Source organism: Hyalella azteca, unplaced genomic scaffold, assembly GCF_000764305.2.
Source record: "Hyalella azteca isolate HAZT.00-mixed unplaced genomic scaffold, Hazt_2.0.2 contig1459, whole genome shotgun sequence".
Classification (NCBI taxonomy): Eukaryota; Metazoa; Arthropoda; class Malacostraca; order Amphipoda; family Hyalellidae; genus Hyalella; species Hyalella azteca.
The window spans coordinates 113,521-138,984 of record NW_025931777.1 but is presented as its reverse complement, the minus strand read 5'-3'; the positions used below and the strand labels follow the sequence as shown (position 1 = coordinate 138,984).

The 25,464-nt window shown below is 40.0% G+C and overlaps 2 protein-coding genes across 3 annotated transcripts in view; both read right to left on the bottom strand.

Moving 5' to 3' along the window:
* Window positions 1-59: 59 nt before the first annotated feature.
* LOC108681678 (ATP-dependent DNA helicase PIF1) lies at window positions 60-9,326 on the bottom strand. Of its 2 annotated transcripts, none has more exons than XM_047882639.1 (12): window positions 8,642-9,326; window positions 7,714-8,017; window positions 7,310-7,417; window positions 6,862-6,994; window positions 6,365-6,404; window positions 6,195-6,289; window positions 5,650-5,783; window positions 4,741-4,979; window positions 3,294-3,525; window positions 2,648-2,741; window positions 1,714-1,862; window positions 60-872 (listed from the first exon to the last, which is right to left on the bottom strand). In XM_047882639.1, exons 1-12 carry the CDS (start codon window positions 8,806-8,808, stop codon window positions 693-695), a joined length of 1,875 nt encoding a protein of 624 aa, XP_047738595.1. In that variant the 5' UTR covers window positions 8,809-9,326; the 3' UTR covers window positions 60-692. The 2 variants fall into 2 exon arrangements, with proteins under 2 accessions (XP_047738595.1, XP_047738597.1); XM_047882641.1 differs by having other exon boundaries at window positions 6,862-6,991; window positions 8,642-9,325.
* Window positions 9,327-13,748: 4,422 nt separating this feature from the next.
* Window positions 13,749-25,464, bottom strand: part of LOC108681675 (protein abrupt) — a 41,759-nt gene continuing 30,043 nt past the window's right edge. Inside the window, exons 3-4 of the mRNA XM_018170726.2 lie at window positions 21,286-21,483; window positions 13,749-21,045 (exon numbers count right to left, since the gene is read on the bottom strand). Of these exons, the coding sequence (XP_018026215.1) occupies window positions 20,776-21,045; window positions 21,286-21,483 (468 nt within the window). The 3' untranslated portion in view covers window positions 13,749-20,775. The remainder of the gene's footprint in view (window positions 21,046-21,285; window positions 21,484-25,464) is intronic.

Below are 25,464 nucleotides of genomic sequence, written 5' to 3'. Positions count from 1 at the left end.
GTATGAATATATGATTGAGTAACATTAAGTCCGGATAAATCATAAATCAGCAGACAAAAGAGGTGTTGAATAGATAATATTTTTATGCCAGCTTTTCCGACATCGCATAAAACCAGTACTAACATACATGTAGCATACGTTTTACCATTTGTAAATCGGTCTTTACCGAAACGATGTATGGTTTATTATCTACTGGAAAATGTGCAATTATTAGGGCGATCAATTACAGTGAAAACTCTTCTTATAACATACATTAACGCTAATATGTTCTAATCTGCACACATTCTGCGAGTAAAATTTCCAAATTTTGATTTGGAACGAGCACAAAAATGTGACTCGCCACGTCATTTTTTGCTCAGGCTCCAGGCCTTTTTAAATTGTATTCTATGCATTGGCTACTGCTCCTATTTTTGAAAATTAGCAATTCTAATAAATCTGTTTGAAATCACATGAAGAGGGGCAAAATCGCTGACGTGACCTGACTCGACAATTTTCTAATTCAATAATTAATTAAACTACACATGCACTAACTCTAAAATTAAATATGTAAACCTAAGAATTCCATGCCATAGGATGTGCGTTATTATCCACAGTCTAAAAATTCAGTTCTCAGTTTCATTATTTTGACGCGTATTTTCATTGTTCTCAGCAACGCTCACTTTGAAGCACCACAACTGCATGCGATGCACGCCTCAGTGTTCTTGCAGCGCTCGGTAAAATTTCAGCACTGTAGGATTTGCTTTAATGCACGATGGGGAAAAGTCGAGCACACGCAGTCCAGCGAGGTTACGAGCTCTGGAGAGCGCTACGTAAGCCTGGCCCGCCTCAAAAACTCGCGAGAGCGACATTTCGACGAGATCCAGGGTCATGCCCTGTGGAGGAAGGAAACATTACCTTTCTAATACCACTTTATGAATAAAATAAAAATCACGAAATGAAAATCCAACATTGAATTAAATCATCGACAATTAATTAAATCATTGAAGCAACTATTACCTGCACTCAATGCCGTGTTATGCAAACCAATATAATCTTGCCATGCCAAGAATTTGAGCGCTCTACGAAAATCAATTTGGTCATGCAAAGTTCTTTAAATTCGTGTATACGTATATCTTGAAACGACGGTTATTGGAGAGCAGGACTTAAACGACTGTAATTGTAACTACATTACTACTATGCCACTATTTGAATTAACACGTTGACTCCGAAGTGGTACATATGTGTACCACGAAATGTATTTTTCCAGGAGGTAGTGGTACATAATTCAGGTTGCCTTAAATTGGCCAAATCCAAGAACAAAAAAGGCCGATAACTCAATATTTACTAGTTTATTTGTACGTTCTGCTATAAAAATTCCATTTATTTTCTTCTTGCAGTATTTAAAATTTAATTAGGAAGTACCTCTATCATTAATTTTAGCCGGCCAACGCTATTGAGAAAAACTAAATCATGGAATTTGTCCGAAAAAAATGACCGTCTGGCAACCCTGCTTAAAAACAGTACAAAAATGAAATAATAGTACAAGATGAAGCAATCGTAGTCAACGTGTTAAGATTGCGCAGCTATTAACCTAATGTTATTTACGCAACGCCTGCGAGCGTTTGCAGACAGGAAAAAAACTTTCCCAATGATGAATGGGATAGTTAAATTGAAATCATAGCTCATATTTTAAGATAGAAATTGGTTAGCAAGCGACCTTCACGGTGCAATCACCTGTGATTTATGAATGGAGAAGGCCCAAGCGAGCTTGAGAGGCAGTTGTCTCCTGGTGACATGCAAGCTGCCGCCCCCGCCTCGTACCTGCCAGCGCTCCTCGCCAACTTCACGTCGCACACCGCACGCAAACTTCACCACAGGAAACCCTGGGCAGCCGTGACCAGACGTAATTGATCAGGATCCGTACTTCTAGAGATAGTAAGGAGTTTGTAGCCCTGTCAGCCAATCATTGACGGCTTCTTAGGTTGATGATAAAACTGCTTCTCAATTGAGTAGATCGTAATTTCGATGATAGTTAAGATGCTTATACACGGGGACAGTAGTGGCGGCCAGTAAAAACTTCAAATGCTGAAACTAATTATAATACTACTGGCCTGGAGTAAAGGTTTACTGGGTTCTTCCGCCGCAAGTAGCGCCTGTAGGCCAATAGCACTGCAAATAGTGGTAGTTAGTTTGAAATTTTTTTAAAGTGGAGTGCCGCTACGTAGGTACCGTTTAAACTGTCGAATGTTGTTTATACTTTCCTCATCAACAAGCGCTGTACGATAGATTTTAAGGCACAGATTAAATTGGTAAATAAATATTGAAATAGAATAGATAAGTTTCAAGCAAGGGTGGCGGTATGATGATGGATTTACAGATTCAAAAATATTCATTTCGTAGTAAGCATGAGAAGTAATATAATATTTGAAAACTGAAGTTTACAAGGATAAGTAAATTATTTTGATAAATATTTAAAAAAAATTTGACACATCATAGGAAATTGGTGCTTCTGAAAAATTTTCGTAAGTTTTCTTTTGATGCAAATACGTTGAATTTGAATGCTTCTCACTTAACACCATTTGCAGGCAAGTTAAACTTTTATGCTATACATTGATTTGAATTTTAAATTTATCCTAATGGTGAAGCAAACAGAAGAAATGCAGCTTACCACTAGCAGCAAAGCTCTGCACGATGCCCCGTGATCCGTTCACTAAGCCCTCTGCTACTGACAAATTCTTCAGGAGCATCACTTGAGCACCCACCTCAACAGATACAAAATGACGGCTAATGTTTCATGATAGATAATCAAAATAGTATATGATCGACACTTAAAATTATAATATGCAAGAATAAACCATAGAGAGTTTAAAAAGCAATCAGATTTTTGTCGCTTATTCATGTTAATTCGTCGAATAATTTATCTATTTATAACAATTACCAAGACAGTCAGTGTTAAGTTTATTTCACCAGCTATTGTCCAAGAAGTATAGATATAATTAATAATGAATTAGAGCAAAGAACAACATTGGCCATATCTATAAATCACGAAAAGTATTTTTATGCCTAGTCTGGAACAAAGCATCATATTCCATGTACGGTCCAAGAAGCATTTACATTACTGCTGAATAATTCGAGAAAAAATTCATCATTTGAAATATTTATAGACCACGGTTATAATTGTTAATGGACGTCAAGCATCGCACAGAAACCCCCAGTGTCGGTGGCGCTAAACCCATACTAAATAACCCTATCAATAGTTCAATAATACAACTGTTTATTACCATTGTGGATATAAACATCATATTCCATAATACCTTGAGTTGGAGCAATTTAGGGACGGGAGTCTGGATGTCAAGCATCTTAGTGTAACCCTCAGTGTCGGTGGCGGTGAATAGTTTGGTTTGGCCGGGGAGCTGTTCAAGGTGTCGCTTGTTGATATGCGACACATCCTCTTTGTGGGTACACAGTTTGGTAGCCAGGATGCCGTCCCGACTCAGCTTGTTCTCGGCAGTGTTTCGCAGCAGTGCTGCGTGCGTCTCGCTGCATCTAAACAGGCATGTGCATTAGAAGATATTTGGAGCAAGTCTATTCATAACAATGCAAGATCATTTTTTATGTTGTCTAGAAGTTACTCACAAACAAACATGTGCATTAAGCGGATCGTCTACCCTCAAAATCGGAAATTTTGGCTTTTCCGTTTTCTTGACTCATTGTGTAGCTGCTGAAAAGGCGTGTCTAACGCAGTTAACCGCATTTATGTGCGTGCTATAGTGTTTGCGTTAGAAAATTTTAAAAATATATAGAATGAACATTTTTTAACAATACGTACACAGATTTCTTTGAATTAAATCTGTATATAAAGATCATTACTCTCGTTAATTACAAAGTGTTTGCACTCGTTTGAAAGCTACAAACTGGAAGAACTGAGAAAAACGCGCATAAAATAAAAAACGAAGAGGAAAATAAACAATCGGGGCTCTACAGTCGCTAGTATTGTTGTTACGAATCGAATGCTATGTGTTTCGACATTGTAGTATGTGATTTGCAACAGTTTTTTAGAGTACTTTTTTTTGAGTACCATACCCCTTTTTTACAGTTTTCTATTTATTTTACGTTTTTTTTAATTTTTTCTAAAAATGTTCACGAACAAAAAGGTCTTAGATTCCTGTTTTACATATGTGTACAAAGTTTCAAAACGATCCGTCAGTAAACAAAAAAGTTTTTTTGTATGGTAGACGATCCCCTTGAAAATTTTAAGGGAGTCAATTTATTACAAAGCAAATAAAATTTTTCTGTTGAATGTTTACTTATACTAACAGTCTCATCCTGTTGAATAGTTACTAATAATTAATGTTTGCTTATACCCACCGCCCCATCCTGATGAATTTTGACTAAGATTCACCGTCCCAATCTGTTGAATGCTTACTTACAATAAATGTTTACATATATTCACCGTCTCATTCTGTTGAATGTTCACTTATACTTACCTTCCAAACCTGTTCAATTATTACTTTAAAATACTATACTATAAATTATAATTATACTATAAAATAAATGTTTACTTATACTCACCGTCCAGACCAGTCAAATTATTACTTGAAAATACTATACTATAAATTATAATTATACTATAAATTACTATTAAATTATTTATAAAATAAATGTTTACATATACCCAGTCACCGTGCTATACTGTTTACTTATACTCACCGTCCAAACCTGTTGAATGATTGCTTATAACGAATCTTTACTCATACTAACCTTCCCATCCTGATTTCCTGGAGCAGATCAATAAAGACTTGGTCGTCTTGACGCCTCACAGCAGTGAGCTCAATGGTGCGTTGAATGGAGCTCCGCCAGGCGCTCGTTTGGAAGGAAAATGTGGCGGTGTTTGTACGAGAGACCGGCGGCAGCTGCAGGAAGTCCCCACACACGATCAACTGGATGCCGCCGAAGGGCTTGTCTGAATTCCGGACCGCCCGGGCAACGGCCTCCAGTTTCTGAGAGATTGATTGATTACTGAAGGATTATTTGGAATAAATGATCAATGAAGGGTTATTTGGAATTAATGAGTAATGAAGGATTATTTGGAATGAATGATTAATGAAGGATTATTTGGAATGAATGAATTAGTTCAGTGGCCGTAGTTGCTAGCGCTTCAGGTCGAGCTATCTCGCGCCGAAAGTCACATCGGACATTACTGGCTAGGGGTAGATTACATCACTTGTGTTTGGTGTTTAATGAAGGATTATTTGGAATGACTGATTAATGAAGGATTATTTGGAATGACTGATAAATGAAGGATTATTTGGAATGACTGATTAATGAAGGATTATTTAGAATGACTGATTAATGAAGGATTATTTGGAATGACTGATTAATGAAGGATTATTTGGAATGAATGATTAATGACGGATTATTTGGAACGAATGATTAATGAAGGATTTTTCTGAATGAATGATTCTATATAAATGCTAGAATTCATAAATGAATACTATTGAAAATGTTCCCAATCCTATATTTAAAGAATGTAAGACGGTAGAAATTCACAAAAAAAAAAACGAGTAGACTACTCACTTCTAACTACTGGCACCAACAACGTGTTGCCAGTTACAAAGTGCTTATATTTACAATACGGACAAATTTTAGAACGAAACAGATGGTAGGTACCTGGAAATATTTCCCATCTACCATGGAGATCTCATCGACAACAAGGTGTTGGCAGAGCCGCCAGTTCCTGAGCACTGCAGGTTTACGCGCTTGCGCAATGCATTGCTCCAGCGTCGCCTCACCACTGCCTATACCTGAACGTGAGACGTTTGCACAGTTACTCATAGAGGAAAGTTATATTAATTACCATTCATTCATTTTGCTTCCTAAGTTATGCAATAGTAATATCTCGACAGAAATGAAATAATGTCAAAATTACCATGTACTGCTGTTGCATGAAGTATTATTGAATTTCAAATGCATATTTTAAAACAATTCTTTGCAAGAATCAAGATGACCATGCAGAAATGAGACACTGATACACCAGAGTAGATCCATATCAAAAATATTATTGATGCATGTAAACAAGCCTGAATGCATCTGCAGAAAAAGTAGGTCCTCATCAAATATACCTAATATTGTTGCATGTAAGGAAAACTCTTAAAATGCACATGTAAAAAGAGTAGACCTTCATCAAATATTATAGATGCATGTAAACAATGCACCTGCAAAACTGTGCAGGGTTGTGCCTCCCAAGTGACAGGCAGCCACCCCGGTGCTGGCAGTGACAGCAGTGGCATCAGGTGGCAGCATGCCAATGGCAGCGGCAGTGACAGCAGACACAGCAGTAGCAGTGGCAGTGACAGCAGTGGCATCAGGTGGCAGCATGCCAATGACTTTTTTCAGGAGAAAGCTCTTTCCTGTGCCAGCACTTCCTGTAAAAATAGGAAGTGCCAGGGGAACCAGCCTAGCTATCAATCAAAAAATTTTTTAAATGAGCAAGTCTTTCAAGTACAAGAGACTTCTAATTCAATTATGGCTTTAGACATAGAGTTTAGTGAGAACAGGTATAAATAACATTTATTTCTTAAATGAGACTTTAGTAGTGTTTAGTCCCATTCTCAATAGGAGGTGAATTTATGTCACCAATCAAAAGTAAAATCTTGTTTATGTGCTCTTTCTCTGAAATCACATATAGTGCAACCATAAGGTAAACAACAAACAATTTTTCATTTGAATTTGTTCATAGCTCTTCTAATTGTTAATGAACAATGCCAAAAAATGTTAAAGTAAAATTGAAATTTATAAAAGAAATTTGAATTTAAATTGAAAGTGTTTGTCAAAAGAGAGTCATAGGAGTAAATCAAAAGATAGAGAAACAAGTTACGTTACCTGTAAAAAATACATTGAATCCTTCCTTAACTGCATGAAGCACTTTCTTCTGTTCAATGCTGAGCAGAATGGCAGGAGGGGGCCTAGGCACAAGTGGAGAGCGCTTGGCTATTGACTTTGGGCTGTCATTCTGCTGTAAGAAAAAAGATATAATTTAAATGCAAATTGATTTAAAAACCTTATTGCAATAAAAATCAGTTAAGAGGTCATGTTTTTGACATATGCTTCCCATTTTTTTCACAGAATAATTTAATACCAGACTGAGAGAGCTTATGAAAATATTGATTCAAGATGAACAGTAATTTATGGTTTAATTACTATTTCTTATAGGTATGATGCTATTCCTTTCTATCTGGTAATGAGCTATATACCATTACTAGAGAAAGGGTTAGAAAAGCCTTAGTCATAATTGTTACTCTGATTTGAACATAAATGCATTGAACGTCACCGTTGAATTCCTTTTCCTTTTGCTTGAAAGGGGAGATGAGAAGGGTGCTGTGTTTGCAGCTCGCTGTTGTTGGGCAGTGGTGCCACCCTGACGTATTGTCTGGTATTCCTGTAATGTGCAAATGACTTATAATGTGTAGAATGATTGCAGCATATGAAAAATATAGGTAGATGACATAAGAAAATGTACTCAACACTCATAAACTTCAAATATAATGCTAGGATGCCAATCAAATTTGATGAAATTACAAGACATTTGCAAAAGAAATTACATTCTAAATATTTGGACCTTGAAAATGCATGATGTATTATTCTTATGAAACTTGAATCTTCATACAGTTGATATAAGAATTTTAGCGTGCAGGCAAGGTAAGGTATGAGTGAATTGATGAGTTCATTTCTCACCTTTACAGTAAGAGGACTAATTTCATCAAAAGAATTAGGTAAAGTAGAAAGCAATCTTTCTCTGATAGCAGCAAGCCCTATAGGTTTATTTTCCTTGTCAGAGCCAGCAACTTTCTTTGCCATTAAAGTTTTCAAAAACACAAGAAGAATGTTTGGAGGTGCATTGAATATCATGATTCTGGTTTTTTCAGCTTTGAGATCAATTGTTGCTTTGCCATCTTTAATGAATCTCTTGTGCAGTAAGAAATCTTGCAGTTGAAACTTCAATACTGTAGATCCACAATTGCACTGAAGAAGGAGATCTCTGAAAAATGGTTAAAATTAAAAAAAATACATGAGCACTTTTTCATTTATTTTTAATTTTATTCACAGAGTTATGATTAGAAAAGCAAAAAACTTTCAATCTCTATCAGTCTATGCAAAAATAAGAGGCAATCATTGAATCAACCAAATTCTAGGTTGACTTGCTAGGTCTGCATGCAAAGTTTTTGAAACAGTGCAATAATACCGAATTTTGAAGATCTTTAACAATAGATTATTAATAACAAAATCTATGATTACAAAGGATCTTACTTTCACATTTCTCTCCAAATACCTTTTAATATTAAATTATGCATAATTTTAGCAAGAAAATTTCAAGGTTTAGGTAGTTTGTTGCAAAATTACCTAAAGTCCTAAACCATAGGTACCTACCAGGCTACCTAGTTATTAACTTATTAGTTGATACTCGCTAATACCTACTGAAATTTTGGCCTAAAAATTAAAAAGCCAATCTCTGCATTACTGCAGAGACAGCAGAGTGGCAAGCCAAGTGGCAACTAAGTCACTAAAGTCAGTAATGTCAAACACAGTTATGTAAGTAAGGTACACAATAGTAAATAGTTCCAGGTTCTTATAGCCTATCGTTATATGTATTCACTATTCATACCTGAACTGATTCCTGCCAAGCAAAAGTTTCACAGCTTTATAAGTTGTTGACTTTTTTGTGGTGCCATTCATATCAAGGATATCCAGAGTAATTGAACATGAAATTATTGGAGACTGTTGTTGAAGCACAGTAGAATCACTGATAATGGAGTTTTCATCATTTGCCATTTTGGGCGACTCAAAATTTGAAGACGTCACAATTTCACATGAATTAAATTTTACGCGTTCTTATGCAGGAATATTTACATTCAGTGTGAGTTTTTGAATTATCAGTCTTCAAAGTAGGCTAAGCATTGAAGGATAATGTCTACATACCGTCGTAGCTTTAATACTTTCTAGCACGATGCATCGAATGCAATTCTCACTCTTTTACTTGGCGTACTGTTACATTTGCAAACAGCAACAGAACAGACTGCATCTGTGTCGCCGACGCCGAATGTTTACGATTTTTAAATCCCCCTCTTCTCGCCTCTCGGGTTGGAAGTCAGTTGAACGGAACACACATGACACATGAACGTCAAGCCGTAATACTAGGAATAATAAATTAACTACAAAATGAAAATATGCAGCTTATATACAACGGTAGCGGAGAAAAATACATGAACATATAGCGATTTTGAAAAAATAAAAGTTTTTTACAAATTTTGCGTCATTTCTGAATGAAATCAACTAAGAACTAAACCCATCGGACAACTTCGTGGCCAGTATCGCTTGTAGTGACCAATTTTCACGTCACATTAACTTTGAATATAGCTCTAGAGCCGCTCCAATTTATAGGAAACTTTGCACGAAAAATCCCGAAGACTTTCCATTCGTGTTTTGTTAGTGTGCTTTTTACGATCTTGTCTTCATTCCCAAGGTATGATACCATGTAGGCATGGTTGAACTAATAAAAGGTTGACCCAAGATCAGCTGCGCCTTGCGGATGTCATTTGTTATTTCACCCGTGATGTTGTTGTTGTTTATTACGTCCGTCACGCTCGCCGGGCAGGAGGCTCAGGTGGTGGAGGGGGGCAGGCACCGGAAGAGGGGGGAGATGGGCGAAGGCAGGGAGGGTGGCCAGGAATGCCGCAGTCTCCACGGGGCTGTCCCACAGTGAGGAGACTCTGAGGGACATGGGGAAGGCAGGGCAGGCGAAGAGATACTGGACCGACTGGAGGGGATCCCCGCACTCCGGGCAGGCGGAGCTAGGGGAGCGTCCGATCCTAGCGGAATAGGACGCTAGGGAGCTGCAGTATCCCGAGCGGAGCTAAGATAGCGCCGAGCGGTAGGGGCGAGGGAGTGTCCACTGAGGCAATCGCCGGTTGCGGGGCTGCGAGGACGGCGTTTATGGCGTCAGTTGTCGCAACGCGGGAGGCTATCTCCCTGCGGACGGACCGCTTGGCCTCTCCGTAGGCACCGGCGGGAATTATACCATTAGCCAAGAATGGTGTGACCAGGTGGCCGAACCTCGACTGGATGGAGACTTTCATGGGGCGGTCCCCGAGTGGAGCAGAAACAATGCGGAATGAGTAATGGGAGGACTATAGGGCGCTGGCGAGGAACTGGGCACAAGCCAGGTCCAGGTGCGCGGACAAAGGGAGGACGCCGGTCTCCTGGTGAAGATGGGCGATCGGGGCCATTTTGAGGCAGCCGGTGGCTAGTCTCAATGCAGTGCTTTGTATTGCTTGCAGACTGGCAATTGCTGTGCGTGAGGCAACAGGGTACCAGATGGGGGCCGCGTAGCTGAGGATTGGGCGCGCGATGGTTCGGTAGGTGGCAATTATGTCCTCCTTGGAGAAGCCCCAGTTGGTGCCAGCAAGGGCTTTTAAGATGCGAAGAGAACCCGTCGCTTTCGTGGCTATGGCTCTTGCATGAGGGAGAATGTGAAGTGCGTATCTCAGGTGACGCCTAGGGTTTTGGGGGTTTTACCTAGGGGGATGATGCCGTTGCGAATTGTGGCAGATGGGTGGTATCGGGATTGGTGCGCATCTGGGGTGAAAAACGTGACCGAGGACTTGTCCGGAGCCACGTCAAGTTTCTTTTCAGCCGACCAATCTGAGACGCTGCAAAGGCAGAAGGAGCATGGCAAGCTCAGCCTCCGCAGCGTCGAGCCTCGGGGACGACACGAAGATAGTAAGGTCGTCAGCGTAAGAGGCAATGTTGGGGAACGGCACTGGGATATCGGAGATGAAATGGTTAAAGAGGGCCGGCGAGATGACCGAACCTTGGGGAACGCCTGAGTGGATGGCTCTGAAAGGCGATTGTGTTCTCAGGTAGAGGCAAGATGCCTGCCTGCCTCTGAGGTAGCAGCACAGCCAGCGGATCAGGTTGTGATGTAGGTCCGAGGCCGCGATCATGATTAGGAGGAGAGGGTGGTCGACACTGTTGAAAGCCTTCGAGATGTTGACTGCCGAGGCGACAGTGCGGGCTGGAGGGCGCCGAGAGTTAAAACCCGTCGTGATCTGGAGCGCGAGTGGGAGGAGGGCGGTGACTGTGGAGTGTCTCGGTTTGAAACCATGTTGCGAGGGGACAGTAGTGAGGGATCCTAAGATGTAAAGGCCCGTTCACACTAGGGGCAACACACGAGAATCAAGTGCCTCAAAGCGCATGCAGAGGCGCTTTGCAGCCTTTGCATGCGCTTCTTGACCGATTGACGAGCTAGCGATTGACAGGGGCCATGCCTCATACAACACAAGCGCGGCACTTAGTAGATAGCTTTTAAAGAATTGATATCACTTGTATGCTTAAATCGCAAATTAACTAAGAATTTAATTAAATAAAAAATTTAAATCAAGTTAAAAATTTAAATTAATTAATTAAAGAAATCCAATATGTTCTATGGTTTCAATGTATTAATTTGTGACTTCTGATTTGTGATTCTAGATTCTACGAATTGACGATGGAGCTGGTCTCCGAAACGTTTTCTATATGATATGAATTTTGTGGACTATTCTTTGCTTTTAAATTCTTAGTTAGTAGATAGCTGTCTGTGGTCTAGTAAGGTTTATTGTGTACGCTGGTCCGGCACACCAAATGTCGACTAACACCACTTTCGTTTGGAGTCACTCTCTAATAGAGCGCCTAATTGATCTTTATAGAGAACACGAATGCCTATGGAGTGTTCGGTCAAAGAAGTACAAAAATCGAAATGCAAATGATGTACGTTATTTTTACATGACGTGTTTAGTTTATGTGATTTTAGCAACTCCTGACAATGTATGCATTACCGTTTAGCGATTTTAAAGGATGATATAATGTCGGTACGAATATTGGAACTTTTTATTTAAGAATAGATTATATTTTTATAAACTGCATCTTTTTGAATGTGCTAGTTCTCTAATTATGAGTCCTATGCTAAATTCTCGTTTACAACTGGCATAGTACGAAGAATGACCGCCCGCAGCACACCCGAGAACAATGACCCACAGCTCAAATTCGGTTACATCCATCCTCATTGACGTCTAGGTGGCAACTAGTGTTCAAAGCGCGCGGTCTCAAACTACGCTCTAGGAGCACAAGACGCTCTAGGATCTTGGCTGCAGGGCAGAGGAGGGAGATAGGGCGGTAAGAAGAGTCCTGGTTTCCGGGTTTGCCCGGTTTGAGGATTGGAATAATTATTGAATTTTTCTCAAACCCGTTATGTCACCTTGGTCGTTGTGACGTCATCGTATGATTCAAATTGATTTGTAACACCTGTTAGCTTAAAATAAGACTAGTGGCAGTAAATAAATGTATTTTGGGCGATTTTAATGAGGTAAATTTCTTTCATGGTTGAACTAATGCAAAATTTTCCCTAGTGCAGCTGCGCCTTGCGGATGTCATTTGTTATTCCAATTGTGACGTCACCTTGGCTCTTGTGACGTCACCTCGTGACGTCTAACTGATTTGTAACACCGGTTTTGCTTAAAATAAGTCGTTTTTCCTGCAGTAAATAAATTTTATTGGGCCATTTTGATGAGTTAATTTTTTTATATGCTTTCAAAGATGACATAGAAGCAATGTGTTGATCTACACTATTTACATTTTGTGCCCACAGTGACGTCACTCTAGAGATGCGCAGATCGGCGAAAAATCGTCATCGTCATGGGTCAACCTTATATTAGTTCAACCATGCCCTGTGGGCATCTTCATGCAGTTACATTTTTATTTGAAAGAGTGGAACTAATGATTTGGAACTAACCCCAAGACCATCTGAAATAACATTTCACGGGTAGCACGTATAGTCATATAAATTATCATGACTTAAACTCGAGTGATTCTAACATTTGACGAGTGAGGAGTTTCGTGCCGAGCTCCATTGACTCCGCTGGCGATGGCCGGACTGTAGCGTTATGGAAGGCTGTTTGATGAAACTAATGGACACTACCTGTACTAGATAGCCGTCTGCTGCAGACTGCTTCACAAATATACTGATCTAACATGACATAGTGATTAAATTTTCTGGGTATTTTTCGGGTGTAGTCGGCCCCACCAGGCATGAATGGTCTGCGGGTGTGGATTGCCCCCCCAAGTATAATGAGTCGAATGGTTTGGCATCCAGATGTGGTTGATCTCAAGTGTAATAGGTTGATCCACTATTTCTTTATCTGCTCCTCTGCGAAGCCTTCTCCTTGTGATAGTGTTCAACTTGACGTTGTCTCCTACTTGTTGCGGTCTCCTCGATCCCTGATGTGGTCTTATCTTTTGCGTGGTCTCATCCCTAGCGAGGGCCTCCTTCCTTGCGTGGCTTCCTTGGCATGGTCTCCTCTTTGACGTCAACTCCAGTTCCGGTCAATATGTGATTATCTAATACAGCGGTCCTTAATTTTTTCCTTTTGTTACCTGATTCACTATACTCATGTTACTCATTTCACTACTGATGTACATATTTTTCTATTCAAAGCGATGTTGTCGGCACATAAGTCTGATTATAGTAGGCCTAATGACATTTTAAGGATTGGTCCTGGATCCTGAGCAAGTTTTTCCAACTAAAATTCTGGCCCACTGCTTTGCTCCCGTTCTGGATCCTAATTGCCTATGACAGTTCTAACTGGCCTGATGTCAGGACCTGTTGTACTGATGAAACTAAAATTTCCAGTTTTATCCAAAATATTCAAAGGCTTTGAAGCGGATAGTGACAAATCTGAGGTGGAAGCACATTTTATTCAAAGAATTTCAAGGAAATTACCTGAAACCCTCAAAGAGGTGCAATATTCGGTAAGAGCTACTCTACAAATTAAGGAATGTAGGAGATACAATTACATATTACTGCATACAAAAGTGACTTTCGCGTCAGAGAAATTGGTTCATCATTGGTGATCACACATCTAAAACATACATAAAACAATGGGACAAAACGTGAAAATAGATTATACTTTACGCCCATTAAAATAGGCTCAATAAAAACATATTATTTTTCTGACAGGAAAAGCAAGATAGAGTGTCAAGTGGAGGATTAGCGAAAGAAGAGGAATAATCTACCTAGTAGAAATGAATGTTCAAAAATATGCGGGGACTTCAACGCTCATGTTAAATAAAACAGTACATGGCTACGGTTTCTCCCATTATTACTAACCGAATTCTGTTGCTTTCAACATCATGAAAAAAATTAGAATACTGCGACTACAAAATTTTTCGTACAGAAAATTCCAGCTGCGGCAAACATTTTCATTGCATTTTTGTACCGTTAGGAGCAAGTTAAGAACGGTTTTTATCTATTCAAAGAATGATAAACTTTTAACAAATACGAGTGTAGGACGTTGTTCAAATTAAAGTACAAATAACGTGAGTGTAGTTTCTGGAATATCAATCTTAACGCGCTGTTTTCCATGCATTCAACTATCGAGCGTTCAATAAGTTTACTGAAACACAACTTCTGTATTAAATTATAACAAATTGGTTTACCCAAAAAATTAGCATCGAGTTCGATAATTAACTGATTACAGCAAAACGCGATCACATGGTCTGATGAGCCATCATCAGTACAGTACATTTTAGCACAAGTTGTTAGCTTATTCCTTAGAGAAGAAGAAGAAGAAGTTTACACCTGGTATCTAAATTAGGGTTATATGAAGTGGCACGGAAACAGGCACCGATCATGAAGCTATCGTCGAGCTTCAAAGGCTAATATAATTGCACATTTATAAGGTACATTGAGGCAAAGCATGCCAACAGCGGCAAGTGGTCTCGCCAAAAAGTCTATACTTTAGTGGAATGAAGTGACCAGAGTTTCCCCTCAGTCGAATTGGTTGCAATTTCAAAGTCCATGCTTTTATAGTTGGTTCCTAAAATTAATTAGATAATACCAGCTCGTTTTTTCGACAAAATTTCAAATGTCATTAATACATCAACTAATAAATTGTAACCAATCAAAATGACATACCATACTGCCTTTTGTGAGTTTTTATAGCATGTATCGAAGTATTTATACCCAAACTACAATGCTAACTATCTTATCATGCACATATCTGATATAAATCATTACCATACATGTGCCCTCGAAAGGAAGCTCGTAGCAGCACAAAATAATGACAAAATTGTCAAGGAAGGATCGCTTGCTTGGCACTCCTAGGTTAGTTAGACTGCGAGGACATCACTGGACGCTTGCTTCCGACAACACATTGCAGTTTTGGGAAGAGGACTTGCCGTTGTTTGGTGGATGCCGCTCCATTTTGCCCATTATATTTTAACCCTACTGCTGAACGTCACAAATGATTATAATTTTAATTGACTGCAAGCTGTAATATAAAATCAAACCAATGCAATGATACCACTACGGAACCATGCGACTTGAACATGACAATGTTAAATTATAGCTGTTGATTCAATGAATAGATTTTATTTATTTATTGACAATTCATAATGGGATAAATTTCGAACTGGTTCTTAGCAGAGGGGAAACATTCTACGGTGCGAGGAAAAGAGTAGTAATGAACAAGTAAATATGCTTAGAAGAATTGTAAAATGGTGAGAAAGTTTTCTTAAGTAGAGGAAATTGAAGAAGAAATGAATAAGTTTGCAGAATCAGGTGCGGCACAATTATGTCAGCCGAGGTTATAGGCTTTAAATTATTTAAAGCAACGCAAGTTGCGCTGCACAATAATTTTGCATATAAAAATCTAAAAAATAGCCAAAACAGTATTGTCGTAGAAATAACTAATTTGAAACCAGAGTATTTAGTTATCATGTAACAGGTTAGGCCGCAACATTATTTGTTGTCATTTGCTCAATCTTAAAATGTCAGGTGAAAAAAATTCGAAATAAAAGCAAAATTGCAATGATCGCAACTTACTATAGGGGCTAATTTGATCAACATCAAGTTCTATTGTGGGGTACGAGGAAAATTAATATCCAATCAATACATAACTCCAGTAGGTTGTATGATTTCTGAGATGCTGGTCCACGAGATCGGGAGGCCTTAGTTACCAGGTCGTGACCTCTTAGTTTAAGTACATTACATGCTTGCAGTGCGGTATGAAAATATATTGTTAATTCTTTTTTGCACCTAATATTTTCTAATCGACATCTACGAGGTATAAAAATATTCTAACTACGCATCTAGCTGTCTAGTACGTAGCACGGTAAGTGGGAAGTCTCCACACAAGGCATTTGTTAAAGTTTGGCTCAGACAAGATCACAAGCGGAAATTGGTTGTGTTTATAGATGTACATTTGGCCGAAATTATGTGAAGTAATGCCTTTAAATACAAGTCTTTTTTGAGCTATTAATACCGACATGAACATTTGAAGGAAAGTGCTCTTATTATAACAATCTTTAACATTGTTGGAACCAAGGTCCGCCTCGTAGAGTTGTATCACAACATGAATCCATGGACTTTATGAAATTTGACAGCTTGGAACTGTAAATTTCCATCCATAGTTTATTGTGAACAAAGTTTGAACTATCCATGTCAAATGACGTCACCAATTGGGTAGGTTCGATAGATTGTAAAGTCTGCTATAACAAGAGCACTATCTTCAGCCTCTATAATTAGTTCAACACAGCCGCTGCCTCGCGATCTCTAATAGATTTCTACGCACTCCTAAGCTGCGAACATGAATCTTTGGCGGTCATCTAAAGCGATTCGAATTAAGCATTGAACACTTATTCCTGAATGTGCAGTATCAGTCAGAAGAGAATGTAAATACTATACAACTTGGTTTACAACCATGCTACCTCATTGGACCCTGACAAGAAGACACGAGCTGTTGGCAATCAACACAGAGAAAATCAGAGGCAAACGCCACGCATTTTAGCCCTTAAATCTTTTTACTCGGTAAAGACGGTTCAGTCAGCAGACAGAAAGCTAAGCCTTTGTCTACTGATGCAATAACCGTAATCAATGCTATTCGTACCTGAAGGCATGGTAAAGCTCTCATAAAGAGGCGCCCGATCTCTCATAATGTTGGCAACGCATGTACTGTACACGCGGAGGAAGACGTTGAAGTTCGAAAGCTCACGAGGAAAATTTTTTCCTATTGGCGGAAATCGACAAGCGCATCACGAAGACTCTTTTCTAGCAGAACATTGATTCCTGGAAGCGTTACAGTTTTTGTAGTTATTTTTTAAATCCTCACTTCAAATAATATTTCTAAATTAGCCTACAAGACAGATCTTTTTAGACATTTAAAACATTTTTCATACTCGAAAAATTGCATAATAAACAAGCGTGATCAATTACGCACCGAATTTCTTTAAGTTAACGCAAATAAACTGGAGTTGTTCGGAAACGGAAAATCGAATCGCTTGGAGAACCTCGCGGTCCCAGGACATGGAAGACTGCGTTTGGCGAAACGAAACATAGCAGCGAATGACAGCAATTTTTTGTTGGTCTTTTCAATGCTTGTTCGGGCGTTGAGGTCGACATATCTACTATTTCTCAAGGATTAGATCTTGTCTTCATTGACATATGTTGCGTATGAGTGGTTGCATGAGGACAAAAAATTCGGTTAACAGTAAGAAGTGGCTTCGACCTTGGGTCATATACTCAAAAATTACGATGTCGTAAATCAGTTAGCCAATCTCCAACCGGTTTTCGAAAAATTTTGCCAATCATTGGTCTGAAAATAATGTATAAGATCATCGCATCACTTACGACTATCGTATGAATTTAAGTTCTGCGAAAACTTACGACCTTCACGAGAAGCTCGACAAGGGTATCCGGAAAATCGTTCTGAAGAGACAGGAAAGTTTCAGATGTCATCATGCCAAACGTTTATCATCTGCAGCTTGTACTCCAAATACTTTAAAGTGACAAATGCTTTTAAATGTAAAAAACCGTATATTCTATAATTTAGAATACCACCAACTATGGTATCAGTTTATTAGAAAAACTGATCGTTTGTTCCTACTGAAAATTGTTGCCGTATCAGCACCGGTCGACCGTCGGCCATTTACTAGGCGCACATAAATCGCTTATTCTTTATTTTAACAGGGATGTCTTTCCAGGCTTTGCGGGACTTAATTCCATAGAAGGAGTTACAGCAAATGCTAGACTTACAGTATCTAAATAGCTAAGGTAAGTTGTTCTTAAGTTGAGAGGAATGTGTTGCACTGAGCAAAGGGTTCATTAGTTCCTCAAGAGAGGTTAAACCTAGCAAACACTTACACTGTTACTTGCTGAAATTATAAGGAATATTGTCTTCGTTACGGTCATTTTAAGGTCTGCATCCTCAAAAAACAATTAAGACCTCGCAAATAGCCGTGAATTCGTACAACTTGGAAATGGTGGATATAGGTACAACTTTTACAGTGGTCAAAGAATTTTACAGGCGACATTGTAATTCAGAATTGCAGGGAATCAAATGATCGTCATGATACCTACGATCGTAGTTGGGATTTTTGAGAATGCAGTCTTGAATCCGTCTTATTAACTCCGTGACTTCACGCGAATGCTAAGTTTCGGACGAAATGCTTCGCGATCCACTATACGCTTCTTATGAAGCGCACTAACAAATTTACGGAACGTTTTTAAAACGATTGCACAGCAGAAATGTCCTATTACTTAATCTTATACATACCATAATATTGGAGAAGAGAGCGATCTTATTAATGTACTGGTCATGTGTCCCTTGCTCCTGACGAGTCAGGGCTTCAACTACGAGAGCTGAGGCCACAACTTCAAGAGTCTTGCCTATAGAAGAAACTAAGTCTTAGGTAAGTACCATAGCTCGGTAAGATCAATAACTAAAGATAAGTGACTTAGATTGCATGCGTGCAGTGACGAATCAAGCTGCTCTTGGAGACGGTTTACTTAATCGTTACTTTACTTGCCATGTAAATGTTATTATATATTATAAAAGTGGAGGGTATTCGAAGCGCTATTGTATACGCTGTGGATGATCAACGGAGTATAGAAGACGATTCCTGTACAAAATAAATGGCGAGAGAATCCTAAGGAAAATTTTGGTATATTACCCACATTTGGAAAATGAGTGAAAAAATGCGACATAAGGAGAATGAACGATACGATTTACAATTAATTTGAATGCTGCACTGACGGATATGCTGAATATCTTCAAGATGTTTAACGTGCAGACGAATATCAACAGTCGCGGTTCAGGTATAAAATTAGATGGATGTATGTTGGTCTAGTAACGTATCACTCGTTAGACAATGAAATTTCACAAGGACCATTACACGTGGCAAGTGAAGGGTAGCATCGGTAAATCGTCCCTCAAGAGCAGCATGAGTGTAAAGAGCTAATAATACGATGGTGCGCGTACGTTGGGTGCCTGTGCGAGACTTTAATCCGACAGCATCGTGACCATCTTGCCCACATCATCACGTCCCTTTCAAGAATTACATTTGTAATAGTTAGAACTAAATTCAAACCCTCACTAATTTCAAGGTAAATAGAGTCCTAATACTCATCTGCTAGAAGAGTTACATCAGTTAAGCCAGGCCTCGGAAATAAAGCTGAAACTTACAAAGATGGACAGTTCATATTGGTATTAATTTTTTTAATAAAATTAACACGCATTCACGCTTATCCTCCTTGAAGAAGGGCCAAATATTACCCTAAGCATGACTCATTATCAATCAATTTATTGTTAGGGCATAATTTTGAAAAAACTTAGATCAGTATAGTGGGGACCTTGAATCTCTTTTGGGACAAAGAATGCCATTATTTTTTTCTTCTCAGAAGACCCCACATCCTGAATATTGCCCTCTATCTTTGTTCGTACCCTCAGTTACTGTTCGTTCTCTCGACCTGTTATCGCAACCTTAAAACCCTTGATCCTCGAATCCTGTATTGTGGATGGTACACTCTGGGTTCACACCTGCACTTTCCCGATGCTGTCGGAAATAGATTAAAAATAAATACAATATACAACACGAGGCAATTGTTTCTCATATAAACAAGCCAGAAAACAAAACTTAAAGACTAATATTGCAATTCAAAAGGAAATAAAATAATGAAATAGCGAATGCAAATGCTCCTCAAAAGCTTTAAGTACAGGTTCACGCTGTACACCTGTCATTCACAAGGTTCAGGTATTTCCTGATCCAATATTGTCTTCGACAATGTTGTTGCAACGTGAAGGGTGTAAGATGGTTGAGCATTCATTGCTAAAACAACAGAACAAGAACAATAAATTATGAAACAAAGACGCATAGAAACATAGCAAACAAGATAAACATCAGAAAATATGCCGAATTTAAGGAGATGAGCTCTAGAACTTGAGCGCTAACGAACACGTTGCTCTCAGTATAAGTACAAAACTTTGGTTTGTCTTTGGGTCTGCGACCTGTGATGTCTTTATTGGTGGACGTGACCGCGAACTACGCACGCGATACCCGCCGGATCGCAGGAAGTTCTTATATATTCCATGCATCCAGTAAAAGAGTCTTTGATATAAGTGGCAAACATGATGTCATCGAGAGACTGATAAGGGGTTAGTCATGGGTAGAGAGCGCGTGCTCCAAGTTGATCTTGGGAAGCAAGTTATCACTGAGCAAGGAAAAATTGAGTTGGTGTCCAAGAGACGCCGAACTGGCGCTCCTGAAACCGTTCAGCAGTGAAGCCATGGAGAGGAGGCTTACTCTACCGATTCTTTCCTTCGCGCTTGAGGCCTTATTTGGACGACCGCCGTCTGCGTTGCGTCCCTCGTTGCCAATACCGAGGGCGCGCGTCGTCGTTTGAGGCCTTCCACTACCCATGGCCCCTAAATCTCATGCTATGCCACTCGCCGCACTGTTGACGATCATTGAAATTTCCGACTCCTCGACGTTGTTGGGGTGCGAGCTGATGATGTGCTCCTTGAGGCGGTATTTGCGGTTGAAACCTTTTTGACAGAAGGGGCACTTGAAGCCGTTAGGTGCCGTGTGCAGGCGCTCGTGTCTTCTGCACGTACCAGTCTGGGTGAAACGTTTGCCGCAGTAGCGGCACGGGTACGAGTGACGCTCACGGTTCGCCGAGAGAGAGTCGTCTGAGTACACGCCCTGCACAAATACAAGCAACGTGTTGAAAATTACAAGTAGGACGACTTGCTATTTTCATGTAATAAATTGTTTACGCTACAGCTACGTAAAATCTAGTAAATTGACCTTTGATTTTTTTAAAGTGGATAGAGTAAAAATGAATGCAAATATTACCTGAACGTAACGAATTACTGAGTTATTTAATAAACTGAATTTGAGGCAACAGCTAAGTTGAGTTAGTGCATTCCAAATTTTACCCACCAAGTGGACGCCCTCGTCGCTGATGTTGACGTGCTCGTCACTGAGACAGGCTGATTCTTCGTAGTGATCGGTTTCTTCTTCCTTCACGTCCAGCGACGGTGTGGACGATCCTGATCCGCCAACGCCAGTTGCTGCGAGGCTGTTCAGGTAGGGCGAGTGCTGGGATGCGTCCGAGTGGTTCAGGTGGTACGACAACTCCTGTAACACGGGGCGTGAGTTAGGCATGTTCATGGACAATATGTGATCCAGGTGTAACGACAACACATGTAACACGTGCATTAGTTTGGTCGGTGCATGGAAAAGATGTGGTTCAGGTGGCACGACAACTCCTGTAACACGGGGCTTTAGTTAGGTGGGTGCGTGGACGATAAGTAGTTCAGGGGTACAACTCCTGTAACTTGGGACGTTAGTTGTGTAGGTGCATTGGGTGCACGGACGATAAGTCGTTTAGTGGTACGACAACTGCTAAACATCGAGCTTGAGTTAGTTGGGTTCATGGGCGACATACGTAGTTTAGATGGTAGGATGATTCCTGTAACACGAATATTAGTTAGGTTTGTCCAGGGACAAAAAGTGTTAGAGGTGATACGGTGACTCGTGTAATGCGGCGCATGATTAGTACTGTGCCAGGACGTTGATATCCATTTCCAAATACTGTGCGATTTACCAAAAAATGCAGCGGGATCATATGTCGTAAATTTAGTTCACTAAACATTTATTTTTGTTTTAATTAAACAGCAATTTCATTCCATTGAATTATTGGAACGTCGGATATTCATATCTGGAGTATTTTTATCAATCATCTACTAAATAGTACCTACAATTTCAATGTGTCAGGATTCGAAACAAGGATCTGAGCTCAGCCACCATCACGGCACGCACGTACATCAGCGTGAAATGTTTTTCAGGTTAAAACTGGCCTTCGAGGTACCAACCATCGGCCGGACCCGAAAAAGCCGTGATTTTCATTAGGGATGTAATCGTGATCAGGGCGCAGACGAGAGGATATACGGCTTCGTGCTGTCACGAATGACGAATTGACATGCACGTCGTCTCAGTGAACAAGATGATTGTGAGCAGTACATGTACTGTGTACGGGTACTACGTACGAGTACAGGACTGATGATCAGGACTTGATACAGTGCAGTTGGCGCGGGTAGTAGTTTTTAAACTGTTGGTAGTTTTTACTATTATCAATCAGCTTCATAGAAATTATTTTCCTGAAATACCAAGCAATCAATGGCAAGCATGCTAGATGCTAGAAATGTTCACGGAAGTCACACTAGCAATCGCTTTCAATCAACGCGCTCACGTTTACTTTATACAAACATACACATATGAAGATGATTAGTGTAGTTAGGCAGAAGTTATTCATTTATACAGGTTTGGTTGAAGACCAGAGCGTACTTTTTATTTACGATTTTCTTATTGTTCTTTTCTATGAATTTCTATTGTTTCATCTTCTATGAATATGAAGATGAGCGCACGCTAACAACACACAGAATACACGCCACTCAGTAGAGACGACACATACGCTACACATACGCTACACACACGACACAGACGCACACACAGCGGCAGTAACCAGATTACACACACGGCGCAAAAGCCATCAAAGTCACGATATTGGCTATGGAGAGCAGCTGTGCCTGGACACTGTCTGGCCCCTACCTCGTTAAATATTACAGGCGGCTTATTGGAGGCCAACTGATGGCAGACGATAAACCGGCCCTGCCCCGAATATAATTTTGTGTAGGGTATATTTAGGCGAAGTGAAGTACTCAATGCACGAAGGGAAACTTCTTTATTGATCTTGTAGTCACATGCGGCGTATGCAGCTACGATCAATCCACTACTGAAAATTATAGGTGGATCAAAAGCAGCTCTGAAGAAGCCAGAAGTGAGGTTTTTCTCATTAGATTTGTGTTAGTGGAAGACTGTTAACAATTCACTATAATTACAACTTATGACAATAGATACGTCAAGGTCAGTGAACTTCATTTCAACAAAATACTAATTACCTTTGTTCATAAAATTAGAGCTAAAGTAAGAAAAAAATTGCTTTAATGCTGGCGGAATATTTCAGTGAGGCGTTATGAGCTGTCAGTTAATGAAATATGGCATGGCATTACCGTGGATTTCCGGATGAACTCTGGGTTTAGGTCCAGTGCAGCTCGTGTCAGAGCAATTAAAATGCAATTAAGCAATTAAAATGGTCATTATAAAGCCATAATTCTTCACAAGTTTATTAGTGGGATTTCCTAACATAGCCATTAATCGCACATATTTCCTCTCATCCTGAATCTCATTTCTCGCGTTTCTAAACAGCAAATAATGCGTAAACAGTTCAATTATTGAATGCCAACGAATTCAGAAATTCGAAATAATTCAAGTCGTTTCCAAAAGATACCAAGCGCGGGTAAGAAATGTGAAAAACAATTTACTGCATAGCTTTTATTTGGGTATAAAAATGTCAGCATTGAATAAGCAATAATTTCAACAGAAAATATTCGGCAATTAATAACAAAAATAATCTAGCACAGGAAAGATCAAAATGCAACGCATCTGTTGGGGCAGGTACAAAACTGCACACAAAGGGCGACGGAAAAAAACGTATGTCACGTTTAAAGCGAACGACTAAGAAAAACTTATCTGATGTTTAAAGCGCCCATGCGAAGACAAAAACTTATGTGATTCCTAAAGTGCCCATGCGACGAAAAAAAAAGATGTGAAGTTTAAAGCACCCATGCGACAAAGAAAATAACGTATGAAACATTTAAAGCGCCCATGCGACGAAGGAAAAAAAACTTGTGTAACGTTTAAATCGCCCTGCAGGGTGCAGGAGGCAGTCTCCGGGGCCGGACTATTGATCGAGGTAGAGGTTCGTGGAGGCTTTGGCACGCGTTGTTTTGCAGATCGATAAGCGGGCTAGGCGAGGGCCCTAGGCATGTGAGGGCATATACCTACTTCTCCTTCCCCTCTTTCCCCTCAGTACTGCACCGCTGGAGAGACTTGAGGGCTCGTAACGCTGCCGGCAAAGGCCCCGCGGCTCTTCGAGGTCCAAGGAAGAAATAGGCATCGTGCCATCAACGTCCCGCGGGAGCTAGGCTACGAACACCGCGCACCTTCCCTCGCAACGTCCACGGCATGGAATAGATCTCGCCAACGCGAGATCGAATGGAAGCAAGAGAGGGGAGAGTCCCTGCCTATGTGTGATATACAGGAGAGCAAAGCCTCACCGAGGGTCGAAGCTACCTTCATGAAAATTAGAGCCAGAAGGGTGCTGGGTAAACTTCGCCTATTCATTGGCCAGCTATGCAGCTACCAAGATTCTCAGGCGCTNAAGAAAAAGATCAAGCCATCAGCAGCTGACACGAGACAAGAAAAAGATCAAGCCATCAGCAGCTGACACGAGACAAGAAAAAGATCAAGCCATCAGCAGCTGACACGAGACAAGAAAAAGATCAAGCCATCAGCAGCTGACACGAGACAAGAAAAAGATCAAGCCATCAGCAGCTGACACGAGACAAGAAAAAGATCAAGCCATCAGCAGCTGACACGAGACAGAGAAGGACCAAGCCATCAGCAGCTGACACGAGACAGAGAAGGACCAAGCCATCAGCTGCTGACACGAGAAAGAGAAGGACCAAGCCATCAGCAACTGAAACGATTCAGGGAAGGATCAAGCTATCAGCAGCTGACACGTGGTGTCGAACGTAAATAGCCAGAAACGTTTAGAAAAATATTTCGAATATTTCTGCCACAAACCTGCGTCCTCAAATTTTTAGTTCGGAGCTTCAGTCAGTATTCTGGCCAAACATAGTGTAAATTATCTCTTGAAAACTGAGTTTGAGATAATGTTGAACCACTTAATTTTGTTCATAACAGATATCATTAAAAAAATTTCAGTACGTTATAGGAATTCGATTTTGCTTTTGGAGCCAAAATAACTTTCTTGTTTAGAGTTAGTTTGTTAGTTAAGCTCTTCGTCCAGCAATCGAAAGTGAAAACCGAAATGAGCTTGTCACATTAAAATAAACATTTGATGCATCAAGCACAATTGTTGCCTCCTGCACAAGGTAAAAATTCCAAATTAATGCTTGGTTCAAGGTCAAAATAACAAGCATTATAAATTGACACACGAACACGAATCGCTGTTTATTATATGAAACTATATCG

What these genes read in the sequence shown, in the direction of transcription:
- LOC108681678 (XM_047882639.1), bottom strand. Translation starts at nt 8,808, where the DNA reads ATGGCAAATGATGAAAACTCCATTATCAGTGATTCTACTGTGCTTCAA. An exon ending in CTTGGCAGGAATCAGTTCAG is followed by an intron (nt 8,018 to 8,641) that starts GTATGAATAGTG and finishes ACCATTTTTCAG; the next exon opens with AGATCTCCTTCTTCAGTGCA. An exon ending in AAAGGAAAAGGAATTCAACG is followed by an intron (nt 6,995 to 7,309) that starts GTGACGTTCAAT and finishes TTTTTCTTACAG; the next exon opens with CAGAATGACAGCCCAAAGTC.